Source organism: Protopterus annectens, chromosome 3.part1 (assembly GCF_019279795.1).
Source record: "Protopterus annectens isolate FY-2018-M chromosome 3.part1, PAN1.0, whole genome shotgun sequence".
NCBI lineage: Eukaryota > Metazoa > Chordata > Ceratodontiformes > Protopteridae > Protopterus > Protopterus annectens.
This window is the reverse complement of record NC_056732.1, coordinates 144,803,926-144,822,353: the sequence shown is the minus strand read 5'-3', so window position 1 is coordinate 144,822,353 and position 18,428 is coordinate 144,803,926. Positions and strand designations below refer to the sequence as shown.

The 18,428-nt window shown below is 37.4% G+C and overlaps 1 protein-coding gene across 2 annotated transcripts in view; it reads left to right on the top strand.

Moving 5' to 3' along the window:
* Positions 1-18,428, top strand: part of MPP7 (MAGUK p55 scaffold protein 7) — a 1,877,075-nt gene that overhangs the window by 740,121 nt on the left and 1,118,526 nt on the right. For both annotated transcript variants that reach the window (XM_044066673.1, XM_044066671.1), the window contains exon 4: positions 186-266. In XM_044066673.1, coding sequence (XP_043922608.1) covers positions 186-266 — 81 coding nt within the window. The remainder of the gene's footprint in view (positions 1-185; positions 267-18,428) is intronic.

Genomic DNA, 18,428 nt, shown 5'->3' with positions numbered 1-18,428 from the left:
TCCTGTCCTCTTGAGAGCCATGGAGAGAAGAGCAGTGATTGATAGCTTGTTTTTCTTTTTACTGACTTCTGTTTGAACACTGCAAAATAATAACCTTGAACAAGAGATTCACTGTTGTTACTGTCACACTGTGAAAAACAATGCTATTACTAATGTTTTTCCTGTCTGTTCAATCTCCCTTCCAGCTTACTGAAGAGCTCCAGAGCAAACCACTGAGTGGTGAGAGCCGAGAACTCCTGAGACTACTGCTAAAACCCACTTTTAAGGTGAGGACATGTGTCACCTGTTAACAAAAATGCCTTGCAAGAATTGCTCTGCAATGTATGTGTTGTAATCATTTTTATATGTCCTGCATTTTGTGACTAGAAACTTGTATATAATAAACATGTATAGACATAGAAAGAGCAGCTTGCTATCAGTTTTAGCCAAAAATATGTCTACAATCTATACATATTATGCCATTTTATCTGTAGTATGGCAATATGCCTATCCTCCCTTTGTACATCTGGCAATTGTGGCTTAGAGTTTTAAGCAGCTGTTAACAAGCTGTTTCCTGTGGTCCATTCGTACAAGGTTTGATTTTTTTCATCCTCCATTGCCTGACTCTATGACACTGAGCAAATACCTTAACCAGACACCCCTCCCGGCCTAAGTCTGTAAAAGATCCATGGAGATGAGTGCTTTATCCTGGAAAATAAATACAAATAAAATACATTAAAAGAAATATGGTAAACTTGGTGTTCAGAGTGCTAGTACACTAAAACAGTCATTGTCTAAATATTAGTAACATAACTATGACACCCAAAAGGAGAAACTTAGTTTGCACATCCCCACATATATGGTTATTTCATGGTAGTGCAGTATTTAATGTACATTCCTTTCTGTTTCTGCAAATTATTTTGTCTAATTTAGTACTGTGAATCAAAACAGGAATAAAATCATGAATTAAAAAATGCCTTGGGGGTTGGTAGCTCTGTAATGCAGTTTTTACAGTAATTCTTTGAAACTTTCCCAGTTCATGGTGGTTGGCAGTGGCGTAAGCTGGAATGTGAAGGCTTTAGCACTGGCAGAATTCACTGCCAGGCCAGCCATAATTCTTAGGGGAAAATTATTTAAATGCTTCAGCCACACTGCTGTCCCTAAATCACATTATGAAAGTGGCTTCTACTGTGATCTAGGAAAGTTACAGGCAGAATTGTTATATCTAAGATGCCATCAGGACCCCCAAAGCAGACAGTTCATGTAATTTTTTTAATTGTGATATAATATTGTTTGTTTCAGCCCACAGTACTTTAATGATAACATGGTTGTCCATTCGTTTGGCCATTTCTGTGTGTTAAATGGTCAGAAGTAAAGACTGTGAAGTCCAGTGCAGTCACAAGTCAAAGATTTGGCATCCACTAGTTGGACCAAGGGCTGTTTAGCAGCATTTCTGTTCACCTATAGTTTTGATTAATTGTGCTAGTGGTCTTAGATTTTTATTTTAAGTTTCTACATTGATAGCAAGATCCCTTACTTGACCCCCCCGCCCCGATTCTTTTTTGTTGTTTTGCTTCCTTGGAGCTGTACCACAGTGTAACTCTTATTCTGGCAGGCTCTTCTGGTCTAGGAGAGAAAAGAAAAGCTATACTGTTGTCTTGTATGCATTCCATTGTTATTGTCATGAACTGGCGAGAGTCTGGCTAATCATACTGCGTCTTTCTCTGTGTTTCTCTACTGTGGCCTTTTGACCCTTGAGAAATTGGTATGCATTAATGCACATACTAGTGCGTGCATGCCTCAGTGCATGCAACACAACAAGTTTGCTCATCCACTGCTTGTGTCAGCCCTGTTGAATGTCTGCCTGGTCTTCACCTTGGTGTAAAACAACTCAGGCCCAGTCTCTCTCCTTCCCTTGAGATAAGCTACTTGGCCTTTTCTTGCTTAAGCTTACCACTACCTCCCCACTGTGTAATCCTTCTTGGGCTGCTGTCTGTGCAAACAGATGGCTTGCCTCTATGCAAGTGGTCGACTGCCCCAGGACTTTTATTTATTTGCTATGCATGTGATACCAATGAAGTCATCAGTGCACATTCCAAGGCCAAAAACAGTACATTGATGGGCCCCAATAACATGATAAATGAGGGCAAAGGTAACCTGCCACCACTGGACCCATCACAATTCGGCTTTGTTAAAGGAAGGTCTTGCCTATTAAATCTGCTGGACATTTTTGATAGGGTCACCAAAGCACTGGATGAAGGTAGGACTATGCACACAGCTTATCTTGACCTGACCAAAGCTTTTGATACAGTACCCTACTCAGGCATTCTAGGCAAGCTCACTAATTTAGGTATAATCCCTTTTTATCACCCACTGGGTAGCCAGCTGGCTCACTGATAGGACCGAGGAGGTGTCAAATTAGGTGAGGCCACCTCCACCAAGATGCCAGTCTCTAGGGAAGCCCCCCAGGGCTCCATACTGGGCGCACTGTTTTTAGCATTAATTTCTCTGAAATGGAAGCAAATGCTGAAGGTTTATGACTGACGAAGCTTGCAGATGATTGCAGGCGTGGGAGGTATCACAGACTGTCCTGCAGACACCAGCATTCTTCAAGAAGGTCAGTCTGTGACCAATAAGTTGTGCGAAAGCCATGGTCTTAAATTCAATGCTAAGAAATGCATAATTGTACCCTTTGGGAAGTCAACCATCCTAGCTAATTACCATGTTGATAATACACCCATTAGAGTCGACCCAGTAGTCAGGGATCTTGGCACACATGTAGACAGTAGCCTTATCTTCAACCACAGCTTGGCCACAGTGGTGAGGAATTCCTTTTATGTTGCGCAACATGTAAGTAAGTGCATGGCATCTATGTCCAAAGAAGTCATTATCTCACTGTGCCCCACCCTTATCAGACCAATCATAGAGAACAGTGCTCCCTTTGGTATGTACATGACCAAGCATATGCAACAACTTGAGCTACCTCAGAGGTTCCTTACAAAATAAATACAAGGCATAGCAAACGTGCATTATGCAGAATGCCTTAAAGCCCTTTCCCTGTACTCAGACTCCTATAGATTGCTGAAGGGTGATCTATGCCTTTCTTACAAGGCATCTGCAAACACCACCCTTATGAATCTCCTACATATTTTTAAGTGAAAGAGTACCAGAAATACAAGGTCTTGGGACCTGAATTTTGTCTGTGGCAAATGGAACATGCTGGAGAGACAGACGAGTCCCAGAGACTGCCCCTTCTGTGGAGCAGGCTTTCAATCCATCTGAAGCTGAGTTTGTGTATTACCTAGTTTAAGCACAACCTAGGCTAGTAGATGGGGAATAGGAAATTTACACTGGGCCTGCCACCCATACCTGGTTCTCAGTGTCCTCTTCAGATATAGTCATCATTAGTCTTTCGGAAAACTCGGTTAGGCTTAGAAAGGTCCCCAATGTCATTAAACCAGAAACAGTCTATGAATCTAAGTAGCAACAAATAAAATAAAATATGTCTAGAAACTACAGTGTTGGAACACAAGCAAATACTTAGAACACCGTTTCCAAACACTTTATCATAGACTTACTCAAAATGAATTCAGTTAACTGCTTTTGTCAAAAAATACTTAGTTTGACTTCATCAGAACTGAAATTTCAAAATGTACACTCAGTTAAATGCTAAAACAAAAACTGATGCCGTCATCTTTAATTAAAAACATACCAAAACATCAGTTAATGTTAAAATGCATCAGTTTTAGCTTACATTAATGCCTGGATTTTACCTAAGCTGACAGTTTCCTTGAACTCTATTGATTTCACCACGTATTAAAGACAGATATACACAGTCTGTTAATGAAAATGAGAATTTCCTAAAGTCATTTTAAACTGTGCTGAAACAAAAAACATTCTCTGTTTTGAAATTCGTTATATCATACAAATGCTCACTAATGAATTTATTAAGTTGTTTTATCGTTTTAATAATGTAAAATGACTTCCATGACAGGCACATAGAAAAATGACCCATTGCTGTAGAAGTGAAACAAAACCTTCCTTTTGGGTAAATAACCTCATCATACCCTTTCACTGTGGTAACATTACCGCTATTAATATACCTACAATACTCTCAAGGGTATGTCCCACTTGGTTGCAAAGATTGGATAGCCATACAAAGCATAGAATAATTATGCAATAATTGCTTTTTATTGTACAATCTTTTGTATACAGATAAAGGTATCTCTCCAAATTTAGTCCCAATATAAGTGTTGTTTTAAAATATCTTCCAGTTAATACTATTGTTAATACTATAATCTGACAAAAAGGAATCTGTTCTATTAGGAACATCCTTTACTTTGTTTTTGTTGTTGTCTGAACAACTTTGCAATATCTTGTTATCAATTCTCAAAGGAGGGGAAAACCTACCTTTTCTTTAAGAAGATAACCACATTTCATCTAAAATGATTGGGAATATCCATGATCTTTGAATAAAGCTAATAAAAACTTTGTTTTTTCTATAATGTCAGTATTAGATATATAATCTAGAAGCCTTATTAAGCTGTTCTTTAACAATGTACTTTTTGAAAAACAACGGACTACTACTATTGTAGTTAAAATGGTGTTAGCAAATGTTTCCTTTCTATAAAGCTTTGAAATGAAACACATAGTTCTAAGAGATGTACTCCATTAATAATGTGATTGTAATTTAAAGGCACCTGGGGAGGGAGAGTTGAATTTTTGTTTTTAATTTTTTTTTTTAAATTCGTCATTGTTTTGACTCTACTGGACTAATATGTATTTGTGTGAAAAGCCCTAGAATTATTTACTGACTACTATTTGTGTTCAAAAGAACAGAAATTCATTAAATTGGGCATTGCTTATGTCATTGTCTTCAGATTTCTGAGGTGTGCAAAGGCCACAGAGTAGCTATAATTGCTATGTTTAGGGGACGTCTGACCCTGTCGTCATTCACTCAAGTGAAACGGTCTTTATTTTTGGTTTTGGAGGATTAATTTGCATTTCTCTGAAGCAATTTGGAATACTTTACTGTGGATACTGTTTGCATGAAATAAAGCTAAACTGGATAACTGTGGTCACTATTTTATTACAATCAAGCATCTGCGGTGTACACACTGAAAGTAGCTATAATTCAGTATGTACACACAAAAAGTAGCTATAATTGTTTTGTTTGGGGGCTAGCTGTGGATGTAAGTGACTGACCTTCCTGTCATTTGTTCATGTAGAACTGTCATTATTTTAGGTTTGCAGATATAGCGTGCATTTATATAAAGCAAGCTGAAACAATTTACATATTTTTAAACACAGATATCCGAGTTGTGCATAACCAGTAAAGTGATAGAGCTGATAGATATAGGGACTGCTGCTGGACAAAATTTACTATGCTGTTTGTAGAGGGTATTGCCATATATCTAAAATTAACAGGTTGGCCATAATTTCTTTCAGTTTCTCTCTTTCACGTGTCAGTATTGTGTGCAGTAAGTGACTACCTTTGGTGTTCATTGTAGGATGTGTTAAAGTAAGTGATCACTGTTTCAGTGAGTTGTGCTGCTGTCTTATGTTACTTGATTCTTTGGTCAAATTCTTTGCTTCTTTCATTGTGGATTCTGCATATCCTCCCTATGTTTGAGAGGGATGTGGCCAGGTGAACTAATTTTCTCCACTGTTTATATATGTTTATGTGTGTGTATTATCCTGACACCAGTGACTTTCAGTGAGATGACATACATTAGTGTGAACATTATTTCTGTACAATTCTTTCATTTGATCTCAATCTGACAACTGAGGTGTACTTAGTCAAGAAAATGATTAATTGGTGGCGCACATCTTTGTCTGTGTATATATTTGTATGTATAGAGGGTTAAGATAATTGATACTCTTTATTTTGATTAGACATCTGATGTACAGTGTGAAAGTACCTGTACTAATATTATAAATGAAGCCTTCCTGCTTTTAATGGTTTTTATCTAATGAAGTTTTCTGTGAAAAACAAAAGCACTTATCTCAAATCCATTGAATAAATTACCTTAAGAGCAGTTACCCCTGCACTGGTGTGATGTTAGTTGTTTTACCATTTTACATGTCTGCATTCTTTATTTAAAATGAGTAACAACAAACGTCTCTGGAGAGCTTCTTTGGAAAAGGGGAAAGACCCAATGATGCAACAGCAGAAGACTGTAAGACAGCCAACAAAAAGAAAGCTGTATTTAAAAGAAAATACTAAGAGTCCTACTTAAATTACAGGTTTATCGTGGCAGAAGATTCAAATGTTCCAAGCTTGCTCTGTATGATATGTGGCAACCATCTATCCAATGAGGCCATGAAGCCATTGAAACTGCTTCACCAAATAGTGAACAAGCACCCTGCATTAAAAAAACAAGCCTTTTGGAGTTTTTTTGAAAGAAAAAATGTGAACACAAAAGACAGAAGCAATTATTGATGGCCGCCATATCAAGAAATCTATCCATACTAAGAGCATCATACTTAATGGCTAACTATATTGCTAAGGCTAAGAAGCCTTTTTGTTATTGGTGAAGAGTTGATCTTGCCTGCTGCTAAGGACATTTGTCATGCAGTTTAAGAGAGGCTGCAGTTAAAAAGATAGCACATGTTCCTGTTTTGGCTAGAATCGCCACTAGACGAATTGATGAAATAGCAGAGGACATTGAGGCACAGTTGTTAGAGGATGAGTCACAGTGGTACGCAGTCCAGGCTGATGAGTCTACTATTGTTGACAACAAGGCAATAATGCTTGCTTTTGTGCAATATGTATTTCAGGAGGATGTGCATGAGGATATGTTATGTGCATTATCGTTGACAACCAACACCACAACTAAAGAACTATTCAAGTCTTTGAATGATTACGTAGCAGGAAAACTGAATTGAACCTTTTGTGTCAATGTATGCACAGACGGAGCTGCTGCCAAAACAGGATGGCTTTCTGGTTTCACTACTCAAGTCAAGGAGGTTGCTCCTGAATGTGAGTCTACAAACTGTGTCATTCACAGACAAGTGTTGGTTAGCCAAAAAATGTTGTCTGAACTTAACAGCATTTTTAATGATGTCATTAACGTTATTAACCACATCAAAGTACACGCCCTTAACTTGCATCTGTTGGAGCAAATTTGTGAAGAGATGGGTGCAGAGTACAAATATTTTCTGTTATACACAGAAGTTAGATGGGTTTATAAAGGTAGATTGTTGGCCAGAGTGTTTGAGTTATGAAAGCCTCATCACCACTGGTGGCACATTTCAGTGACATGGAATGGATTGCAAAACTTGCTTACTTGTATGACATATTCAACTTGCTCAACGAACTCAGTCTGTCACTATAGGGTAGAAGGACTACTGTCTTCAAGTTGCAAATAAAGTGGCTGCTTTCAAAACCAAACTGGAACTGTGGGGACGGCGAGTGAACATAGAGATATTTGACATGTTTCAAACATTAGCAGGGATTTTGGAAGAGACTGAGCCTGGGCATTCATTCTCCCAACTGGTGCACGGTCACCTATCTTTGCTTTTAAAAGAGTTTGAGAGTTACTTCCCAACCATGAAAGACCCACAAACTGGGAAGAAATGGATCCGAGACCCATTGATGGTGGCCTTAAAAGTATGTTTCAGACAACTTCAACTGTGCCGATGTTCTGGATTAAAATCAAGGTGGAATATCCTGACATCACCACAGAAGCACTAAAAACCCTGCTTCCATTTCCAACATCCTGTCTTTGTGAAGTAGGGTTTTCTGCAGTGAAAGCAACCAAGACAAAATTATGTAGTAGACTCGACATAAAGAACACACTTTGGGTGTCATTGTCTCCCATCACCCCTAGATGGGACCATCTCCTTGCAGGGAAACAAGCTCAGGGCTCCCACTGATTCTTTGTTGTGGTGAGTTTTATTTATTATACTCTTTATTATGCTTTATTATGCACATGATGGCCGGTCCATGGAAAATTATTTTACAAGAAACCGGTCTGTGGTGCAAAAAAGAGACCACTGCTTTATAAAAATATAAAATGCATTAATGAATGTGAAAACTGTGATATAGTGTGCTGTTATAATGGTTTTCTGGATGAAAATAAATCTGTAAAAAATAAGCTAGACAGAAACGCCAAGGGTAATATAATTTATCTGGTCCAAATCGGACCCTTTTCTTCCTCTTACTGAAAAATTTTAATCTTGTTTTACTTATCTCAGGCATTGTTTTGATCTAGTACTCATTTCCCCATCATGATACTTATGTCCATCATCTTGGTGTATCTTGATCTTGTGGCGGGTGTGACGATAAGAGTTCCTGCCAGCCATGCCAGGAAAAGTAGGGCAGTAGATGTATGACTTGTGCCAACACAGCTAGCTGGAATTTTGTAAATAATTATATGACATTTGTATATCATACTGATTTGTACAGATGCTTGTGCCGAAAATGTATTTGTTTTGTTTGCTTGTGTTAAAATGTATCAACAGTGCACCCTGTTGGAATGAAAAGAAAATGTACATGTGTTATTGTAACTGAATTAAATGTATGTTTTAATAGATGACACTGGGACAGCAAAGGTTAACCAGCTAGCTTACTTTAAGAAAAATAAGGGAAATGTAAATGAGCTGTTAAACTATTAACACGGTACCCCACAGTGCTGAAGGGGACCAGAGACGGTAGGTTTGGGAGCAGCCGTTACCTGTTAGCTTTTGTAAAGAAGGGGGAAGTATTGTAAATGTCTCTGGCACTGAGGCACTGCTATAAAAGCTCTAAATGTGTATTGTAGCAGTCTGCTAAAGTCCTGTCTCAAACTTCAAAAGGGGTTGCTGTGAGAACCTAGAGTCAGATGACCAGATGAGGTCATTCTGCATGCCATCTTTGATATTATGTTTTAGAGGGAGTAATCCCTGAGGAGAGAATGTTATGTTTTGGGGAACCTGACTAGAAAGACTGCTCATGTATTTCACTGTGCCTTGCTCTATCAAATAAGTTATTAGGGAATAGTAATTATCCTAGATTCAGTCAGGAATATAGTCAAGCTTAGTTTAGATATTGTTTTTCTTTATTTGTCTAAGTCTGTCCATCAATGTTCTTTTCAATATTTCCTGTGATTTGAACTCTGTGGTTTACTGTGAATATATAGTCAGTATTGTGATGCTCTTTTATTATTTATTATTAAATATATTTAAAACTTTTATTGTGACTGGTCCTTGTAGAAAGTATTTAACCTTTGAGTGTGCTTATATTTATTTGGTGACACTGTGTGGGCCACTCCAGAAGCCTAGCCATCTTGGTCAAATACTACCATTTATTAGTATTAATATTACACAGTATAATTGGACACCCTTTGTTAAGGGCCTTAAAGTAGCTGATTGTGGAGTGTTTGGTGGCAGTGATAACTACTTTATACTCTGGGCAGTGGCAGAAGGGGGCACAGCAGTTAAATCTGTGCCAGACTTTCCCAGGTGTGTCTGTCTGTCTGTGTGTTTGAAAAATCAAATCTCTCAGCGTGTGGGTGTCACCTACTTGGGGAAGGGACACGAAGCACTGGGTTTACAGAGAGGGTGCTGGGGGACTTGGCTTGGACACACGGCTGAGGACCTAACCCTACAGCTGTACGAGTGGGGAGTCTTATTGGGGACCTGGAGGGAGACAGATATAAAGAAATCCAGACCCTGGGCTGAGTGTGTTCCCTGTGTGCTCTTAAGGGAAGTTGTGCTTGATGCAGAAAGGTCTGAATCTGGAAATACTGAGTGTATCCATTTGTTTTCCAAGTGCATGTCCCTCTCCATTGTTAGCGGTGAGGATTCAGGCTCCTTGTTTACTGGCCCAGCGTGAGGCCATCACATATTGGTTGGTAGTGGTGGGACCATCACTCTTCGTATATTGTTTTGCGGTTGTGGTACCATCACATATCGCAGAGAGCAAGAGTTTGATAAAGCAGTCCTGATTGTGATCCTTTATCTCTGCCTTCTGTTTGAGAATCAAAATGTCACATCATTTGTTCAAAGTAGCTATTTCAGCAGACCTTCAGTTTTACTGAAAAGTACATTTAACTAGTAGTTATCATTTCTGCCAGGTTAATTTCTGAGATTCGGGCTATGTAAAGAGGCCTTTCTTGACTTCTGTAGGGGCCTAGGATCTTTTAAGACACATCTCCACTTCCTCTTGAAAGTGGTTCCAAATAATTTGTCAGACATTCTTTTTCATATTTTTCCAGGTGCTGATGAGGAGTAGTGTAAGTTCAATGTACTTTTTGTTTCCATCAGTCACAGTGTTATGTGTGCGGAGTCCATGAGCTTAGAAAAAAAAATAATTTGTCATTTTCCCCTGTTAAACAGGACCTTGCAGTTTCCATACAGACATTTTCCAAATGAATTGACAATTATTATTTTTTTGCCAGCAGTAGACCTTTGTCAGCATAGTGACAGGACATTTTAGCAATACATTGCTTCTTGTAATATACATTTCAGGAATATGCTTATGGCAGTTTGGTTATAAGTAGACACATTTAGTAAATGTTGTAATTTAGTCTTCAGTTGCAGGTGTAGATTGTCCTACAGGACAGTGCTTCCAAAGGACATTCTGCCCAGGAATTGTCTATCTAGTAGCTCTTTTTGCTCCTCTGTGGTTTTCAGGGTTGTTTGGGATCCTGGGAACCCTGTCCTTTAAAGAAAGGTTTGAATCTTCACCAGATCTGCTTTTGAATTATCACTTGCGACATAGGCACACTTACATTTATATAAATGTAATCAAACTGTATTAACAAGTTAGAATTAACAAACATTACGCTTCACATATGTTGCTATATATCATATAACCTAAGCAACATGACATAAATTATTCAACTCCTGCACCATTTTCTAAAAACAAGAAACATCTTTATTAAACCATCACTTACAACATAAGCAGTCATACATTTATATAAATGAAAGCAAACCATGCTGACACAATCCTAGTTGCAAGCATTTCATGCCACAAACCATAATGGCACACTGTTGCAAACATTATACATCACTTATAATCTGCCCAGTCGTTTTCAGTCAAACGTTACATAGTTCATTTAAGTCCTGTCTTCTTTTAAACCTCATTCCTCCTTTGTATGTATTGTTCCCATAGTTCCCATTTTTTCCTATGTAGTTTGCTCTTACCTTTTTCTGAAGACCTCCATTCGAGTTGTTTTTATCTCTGTTACTATATTCACTACTTCTAATATAGTTGTTTAGATATTGATTTCCATTTTCTAGTAATTGCTTTTTTGGCAGCCAACATAGTTAGACACAGCAAGGCCTTACCATGTATAGGTATTTCTGATGCTAAAATTCGAGAGCGCTGTCTGCAGAGATTACATTATTCCCTCCTTCCTTCTCTTTTGTCAAGTAAATTACATGTGAAACATTGATGTGGTAGTACATCCTGTAAGTGAACGTAATCATCTTGCAAGTGCAACCTCCTGGTGTACGAATTCTAGTATGATCCTAGTGTTGGGTGGTTTCTTAAATCTTGGTGCAGGAGTTTATGAATGGGCCGGAGGCTGTGACCTTGATATGACCCCACAAGCTTGAAATTTAAAGAACAGTGATCAAGGACACAAGAGGGATGTACCTGTGTTTCATGCATAGCAGAGAGCCTTCTATAAAATTGTTATGTGGTGAGCGCTTGCATATATATCTGTTTATCTCAAGCTTCAGAACAAATTCTGGCAAGCTTATCTAATTAATGTTATAAGCCTGTTCACTCATTGGATGAAGAGTTGTAGGCAGGAGTTTGTTTTGAGAGGGATAATTCACAATTAAGGTTAATATATGGGCTGATAAAGTCCACATTAGATGAATAGTAGGGCATGTTGTGGTTGTGTTAAATATTTTTAGTAAATGTTCTTGTCATCCCATTAACTATACTTTGGAATGTTTTATTCATGTACAGAAATCTGACCCAAATAAAAAAATAATCTTTACATAAAAATAGGGACGAGAATATGTGCAAGGCAGAAAGGGAGAAATATGCATGCAATCAAACTGCTGACTCATAGTTACCATATTTTTAGTATAAGGTATATGTTATAACATAAAGCAGAAAACTGGAGGGTGTTTGACTGTTTTGAGTATGTTTTATTAATGGTTATTTGTGAATGACTAAGATGTTTAAGTGCACAGTTTTAAAGAATTTACGGTTTCACATTAACTATATTAAAGATATGTAAAGTAGAATTTTTTGGAGACTTGACATTCCTTCGGGTCACTTCTTTTCTGCGTGTCTAATATATGGTGATTTTTAATTTGCAGCAGATTGCTGATATAAATTCTCAGGAGGAGAATGATGTTTTTCCAGCCCAAGTAGTGCTTTCCTGAGCTGCTAAGCTTTTTCATCATTGGCGATTTATAATTTTGTTAGATCTTTCAACGAGTTACTGATTGTCTCAATCTGTGGTATTTTAATTTACATTTATTGCTGTGACAATTTCAGTTCTGATCTGGACAGAAATGGGAATTACGAGCTTCTGATCTTGGCTTTGAGAAAAAGTTGGCATTTTTGCATAAAAATACATCATTTAGTCTTAACATTTATTCCATATGGGCTTTAAAACACTGGCTTGAGGAGTTCATTCCTTTGGCTCATGCATGATATCAACAAGATTGTTCACAAAAATGACATGCATAAGATGCATGCAGTGAATGTATCAACAGTAGCGGTCAGTATATAGAAATTAAGAGAGCGCATATATTTTTTTCTTTGAAAGACAAAGGTTTGAAATTAACTTTCTCAAAACTAATAAATTCTAACAAGGCAGTCAGCTAATTGTACATATTTCTGTAAGTACTCAAACTCATTTTTAAGGAAAGAGGCTTAAATGTTAAAATGATCAAGAAGCCACACATTTTTTCTTGAGTATGCCTTTGCACATCTGCATTCAGAGGTCTCTGTGGCACTTTGGTGGTGTTTTAACAGTTTGATGTAATATTTCATGCTTCTTCTTGGGTTTGTTATGATAAACCTCTTAATTTTGTTGTCTGTGTTTTGGGGTCTTGCTAGAAGAGGTAATAGCTTCCTTAAAGTCATAGCCACTTATTTTACTTATATAACCCAGTACTCTTCACTGATCACTTTGATCTTCAATGATTTTCTTAGATTTGGCAGAGGTATAGTATCCGAAATCAAAGTGATTTTCTTCAGTCTCCCATTTTATCAAAACAGACAGTAAAAAAAAAATGTGTGTAAAAAAAAAAACAAGTATCATAGGTGATGGAGGGAAAACTTAAAATACCTTCCATGTTGGGGCATTGTTTCCTGCAACCCCTGACTTACAAATGAGGTTGCAAAGCTTTGTTATAAGTAATGCAGTTTCTTCAAAATACATAATCGGTAAATATGGTATCAGTAATCAACCATTTACTTTTGGGGATGCTTTATAACCCTTGGTTTTCTGCCTCCCACCCACCTGAGTGCATTGTCTGCAGTTTGCTTGTCCTAACGGTGTCCATCATTTTTTTACATTCCATTGAGTAGTTTGATCAACACTCAGTTTGCAGATATATGGATAGCTGAAATGTCAAAACATGTCTTGTATCTGGTTTTGTGTGTGTGTGTGTGTGTGTGTGTGTGTGTGTGTGTGTGTGTGTGTGTGCGCGCGCACACACTTGTACATCTTAATTTGAACTAGCTTCCCACCCAGGATTAGTGGCTGCCTTATGCCTAACAATATCACTGACCCTTTGTGACAATGCATTAGATACAGCAGCTGTTGAAAATTGATGGATAACTTATATAAATGTGAGGGAAATAAAAATCTGTGAAATAAAGACCATTTGTTGTTATTTCCTGTGTAACAAAACTTCTGCTTTAAAAGTTATTAAAGAAAATATGTCCATTCAAGGCATTATCTGCATCAGTATCCATGCTGAGACTGTCTCCTGAGTATAGCTTTTGTGTCAGGATAGTAATCTTTGAAAAGTTCTCTACATTGGGTTAACACTGGGATGCGTTTCCTGTGCTCTCTTGCTTGGTTTTTCAGTGTTCCGATGTCCCACTTTGAGGGTCCTGCAATTGGGTTAGAGAGTATGCTTTTCTCATTGGTCACCTGTTCCTTTCAGCCACTCACAATGCTCAAATTTCCTCAACAGATCATAACAGAAGAGCACCTGCAAAATATGTCAGAAAGGCATAGGCCTTCTATTTGCATATATTTGTTTTCTGACTTCCCCTGCAAACGAAGAAACAAGATTACAGTGTTTCTGGCTAAATCTGTTTCACAGTCCGCTGCAGCCATGGTAGCCTCTGTTTATTCCTTTAACTTAAGCTGAAAGGTTATCTTCCAGTATTATACATGTAGAGCAGAATGTCATTTCCATGGCAAACAAAATCAAATGCCAAAAATAAAACGCTGCTTCTTACTGTGAACAAAACACTAAAATTTATTGTAAGAGCTTTCGTCTGCTTACAATGAAGGAACTTCTTCAGACATCAAAATCAAAATGCTTTGCAATTTAAATAGTACAAAGTTAATGACATCATATCCCCTCCCAATTTACTTGATTCAAAATGCAAATCTAAAATGCTATTATACTCTGATATAAACAGTGTAAAAATATTGTACCAGAATAAGTACAACTTCTTAAAAAAATATATATATATTTTTTGAAATAAGAACAAACCCATTTTTGTTCAAATTGTTCATCAAAATAAAATTGTCCCTACTAAACCAAATAGTTACCTTATTAGGGATTTTAATTTTAAAATACATTTAAGAGAACAGGAATCATTCAACCCAGGGTAAGCAAATGCATTAATTTTTAGTTGCCAAAGCAACTCCATCTCCTCGAGTTTTAATGCCCAAGGGCCCCTCTGGGATTGAATTCTGCCTTTTCAATAATAATATAATGGAAATAATGATCAGCATATTCCAAAATATACTTTGCTAAGGGATTAGTTCTGTCCTGTCTATTAATGCTGTATTGGTGCTCATATACCCTCTGCTTAAAATACCTTTCCGTTTTTCCTATATAAAATACAGGGTATTGTTGACACCTTGCTAGATGTATGACCCCTCTAGTATTGCAATTAAATTTCCCTGCCAAAGTATGTTTAACATTACCTATAGTAAAGGAGGGACTTACCTCCATATGTTTACAAAAAGATCACCTTCCACACTTGTTCATTCCCCTATAAGGAACATAAGGGCTAGCTTCCTTGTTGAAAAGTGCTTTTAAGTTAAGGCCCATTCTAAATGTAATCCTAGGCTCTAATCCACGTTTGTTCCCTAAAATCACATCATCTTAAATCAATGCCCAGTTTTTACTCAAAATATCCCTTAAGCTCGTAGCATCACTTGAAAATACTGTAATGAAGCTGATATTATAATCTAATTTTTTATCCCTTTCACTGGAATCATTACTCAGACAGTTGTTGTTTAGCCACTAATGATCCCTCGTTTAAAATAGGTTGAAAATGGCCTATTTGTCTTTTTCTCCCCACTTCAGCTATGATTTCATCAAGTAAGAGGAGGGGGGTATCCCCTACTTATGAACATTCCTTTCAGAGTTTCCACACACTATATCAATATCCACATTAAATGTGATCATTTTGGCCACCCTATCCAATTGACCTTTTATGACGGCCTTTTTCTGGTGAAAGGGATGACTACCGCTGAAGTGGAGGAAATCATTAGAGTATGTTGGTTTACGATATATCTTAGCAGTATACCTATTGTTTATTGTATTCTTAACCAACCATACATCCAAATAGGGAATTGCATGTGTCTTGAAATGGTATGTAAAATCCAAGAAAGGGGTCATATTAGATAGAATTCCCATTTAATTTTCAACATCCCCTATATTGCCCTTAAGTAATAGGAACATATCGTCCAAAGGTACAACCACAGGGTGACCCCATTGCCACGCCTGTCTTCTTGAAGAAATAGTTCACCTTCAATGAAAAAATAATATTAGTTAAAATTAATTCTAAGAGACTAATAATTAAATCAGTCTTTTCACCTGGTGCTCCCTTGTCAAGTAGGAATTCCCTTGTCCATTCCAACCCTAAATTCTGCAGAATGACTGACTGTATAGAGGTCTTTAAGATCTATTGTCAAAAAATTATACTCTTTATTGAATTCCAAGTTGTTAAATGATTGTAAGAAATTCCAGGAGTCCTTGCAAATTTGTCCCTCTAGTTCAAGGTATTTCTTTAGTTTATGATCCACAAACTTGGCACAGACATAAGAGATAGAATTTCTTCCATCAATTATAGGTCTAAAAGGCGGGTCATTGATATTTTTATGTATTTTGGGGATTCCAAAAAGCATAGGTGTAATGGGTGCTGACATGTTTAGATAATTAAATGTATCTAAATCAGTGAACCCTTCCAGGAACAAATCATTGATAGCAGTTTTTAGCCGTTGGTAGACACCATTCATTTGATTTAATGAAACACGGTCATGTGCCTCATGCTCAAGCATAATTTTCATTTTAGTTTTGTACTCATACTGGTTCATGAAAACTAGCCCACCCCTTTTGTCGGGTCGCATGATCCTAATCCCAGCCATTCTTAAGTCTATGATGTCCTGAATTTCCAATTGTGTTAAATTTCTGACCTTGGTTGTATTTTTGGCCATAGATGTATTCAATAAATTCCTAATGTCCGCTTCACAGACTTTTTCAAAAAGGCTTATAGTTGCTTGCAAAGGGGGGTTGAAAACACTAGAAACCCAAAACTCTGTTAACATTGGAAGAGTATTCCCAAAAAGTAATTGTACATTTTTATTTTACTTTTGTTTACATGTCCATTTTCAGTGGAGGCCCTGGGAGAAAAGCTCCAGTTATACAGTATAATAACAATATACAAAAACATTGCATAGCATTTAGACATTACAATAGAAACACTAGACATTTCAAAAACAACATATTGAGACAATATAAGGAAAACTTAGTTAGGCAGTGACATTAGTATAGAGTAATAGTTCTGAGTTAACAAAAATAGGAATGAGACAGAAGCATAAGGTTAATAGGATTATAGGTAACTAGGGAAGAGAGTGCAAAGACTAGATGGAAGGGGTCGTAGTAATGAAATGATAAGAAGTGGAGATATATGGTAGAGAATAAAATTATGTTAGTGTCAGATAGTTTGTAAAAAGGAAAGAAAAGAAAAGAATTCAATTTATGGGCATAGAGTTTTAAATCCAACAAAGACCCAGGCAAATTAGCCCTCATAGAAGGGACAAAAGTGAGTCCTTCTGCCAATGTTTCAATAAGTTCAGGTTTTACAACAATCGCGGTGTAGTTATATATTTTAAAGTCACCTTTAGCATTTCTGAAGACACTGACATGATGAACCAGTTCATCCATTCCATCTGTAATGCTCTGGTCTGCTACCTCCTCCGTCGATTCTGCCTTCTGGGTAGCTGGTTGCGCCGATTGTTGCTCTGAGATGTGTTCAAATGCTGTCATTGACCATTCCAAAAACCCTGCGAGGAAGATCCGCCATTATCCTTGGGTTGTCTACTACATAACCAGTTGTTCCAATTTCCGAGGGTGTTCATTTCCTCCTCACTCGCCAAATTCACTGATGTACCAAGCGATGTAGGATTAGCAACTGAATTAGTGCTAAAGTCAGTGTTGGGGGGAATTGGATTACCAACTTGCTGTGAGGAAGGTGTATGTGGCTAGGCTGTGCCTGACTCATATTTCCTCCTGTCCCTTTCCAAATTTTAGATTTCCCCCTTTTAATTTAATAATGGTAGCCTCAATACTACTGTAAATACGGCAGAAGTCAAATTTATATCTTAAGAAGTTAACATTAAGCCTTACCTTCTGCTCAAGTGCACTTAATTCAGTTTTTATGCTGTCCATTTGTGAAGAATAGTGTTTAACCAGCATTTCCAAAAATTCAATCCCTTGCCTATCAAACAATTTTAACAAGTCCAAATGAAAGGGAGAGTTTTGGATCAGTCCAGTTGGATATTGCCACTGTCTAAGACCTCAGGGGATGTGTTGCCTCTTAATGCATTCCCTGAGATAGGCGACTTCAAGCTGGAATTTCTTAAACTTGATAAGTTTAGCATCAAACTCTTTCAAGTTAATGAAAATAATGTTTTCGTTTTGCTCAGCAGCCGTTGCCTGATTCCGCATAAGTCCATTGTTCTGCTGATTGTTAAATGTTGTACTCTTATTTAACCAGTCATTAAGGAGAGGAATGTTAGTGGTGGTGTTATTTTCATAATTATTAATATTAGATCCAGCATTGGTAAGGCTACTATTACCATCTAAAGGTGCCCCTTCTTGTATATTTTGAGAGTTAGTTAAGGGGCCCGAAGAAATGGTACTAAGAGTAATGTTACCTTGGCTGGTACCATTCAATTGATTTGACATACTTGTACTTGGGAGGTATCTGCTGGCGATAGCAGCCAATGTGCTTCATTGTAGGTAATCCTTCTAGCCAGATCATCAACACGGTTAGTCAATTGCTGTATAAGTAG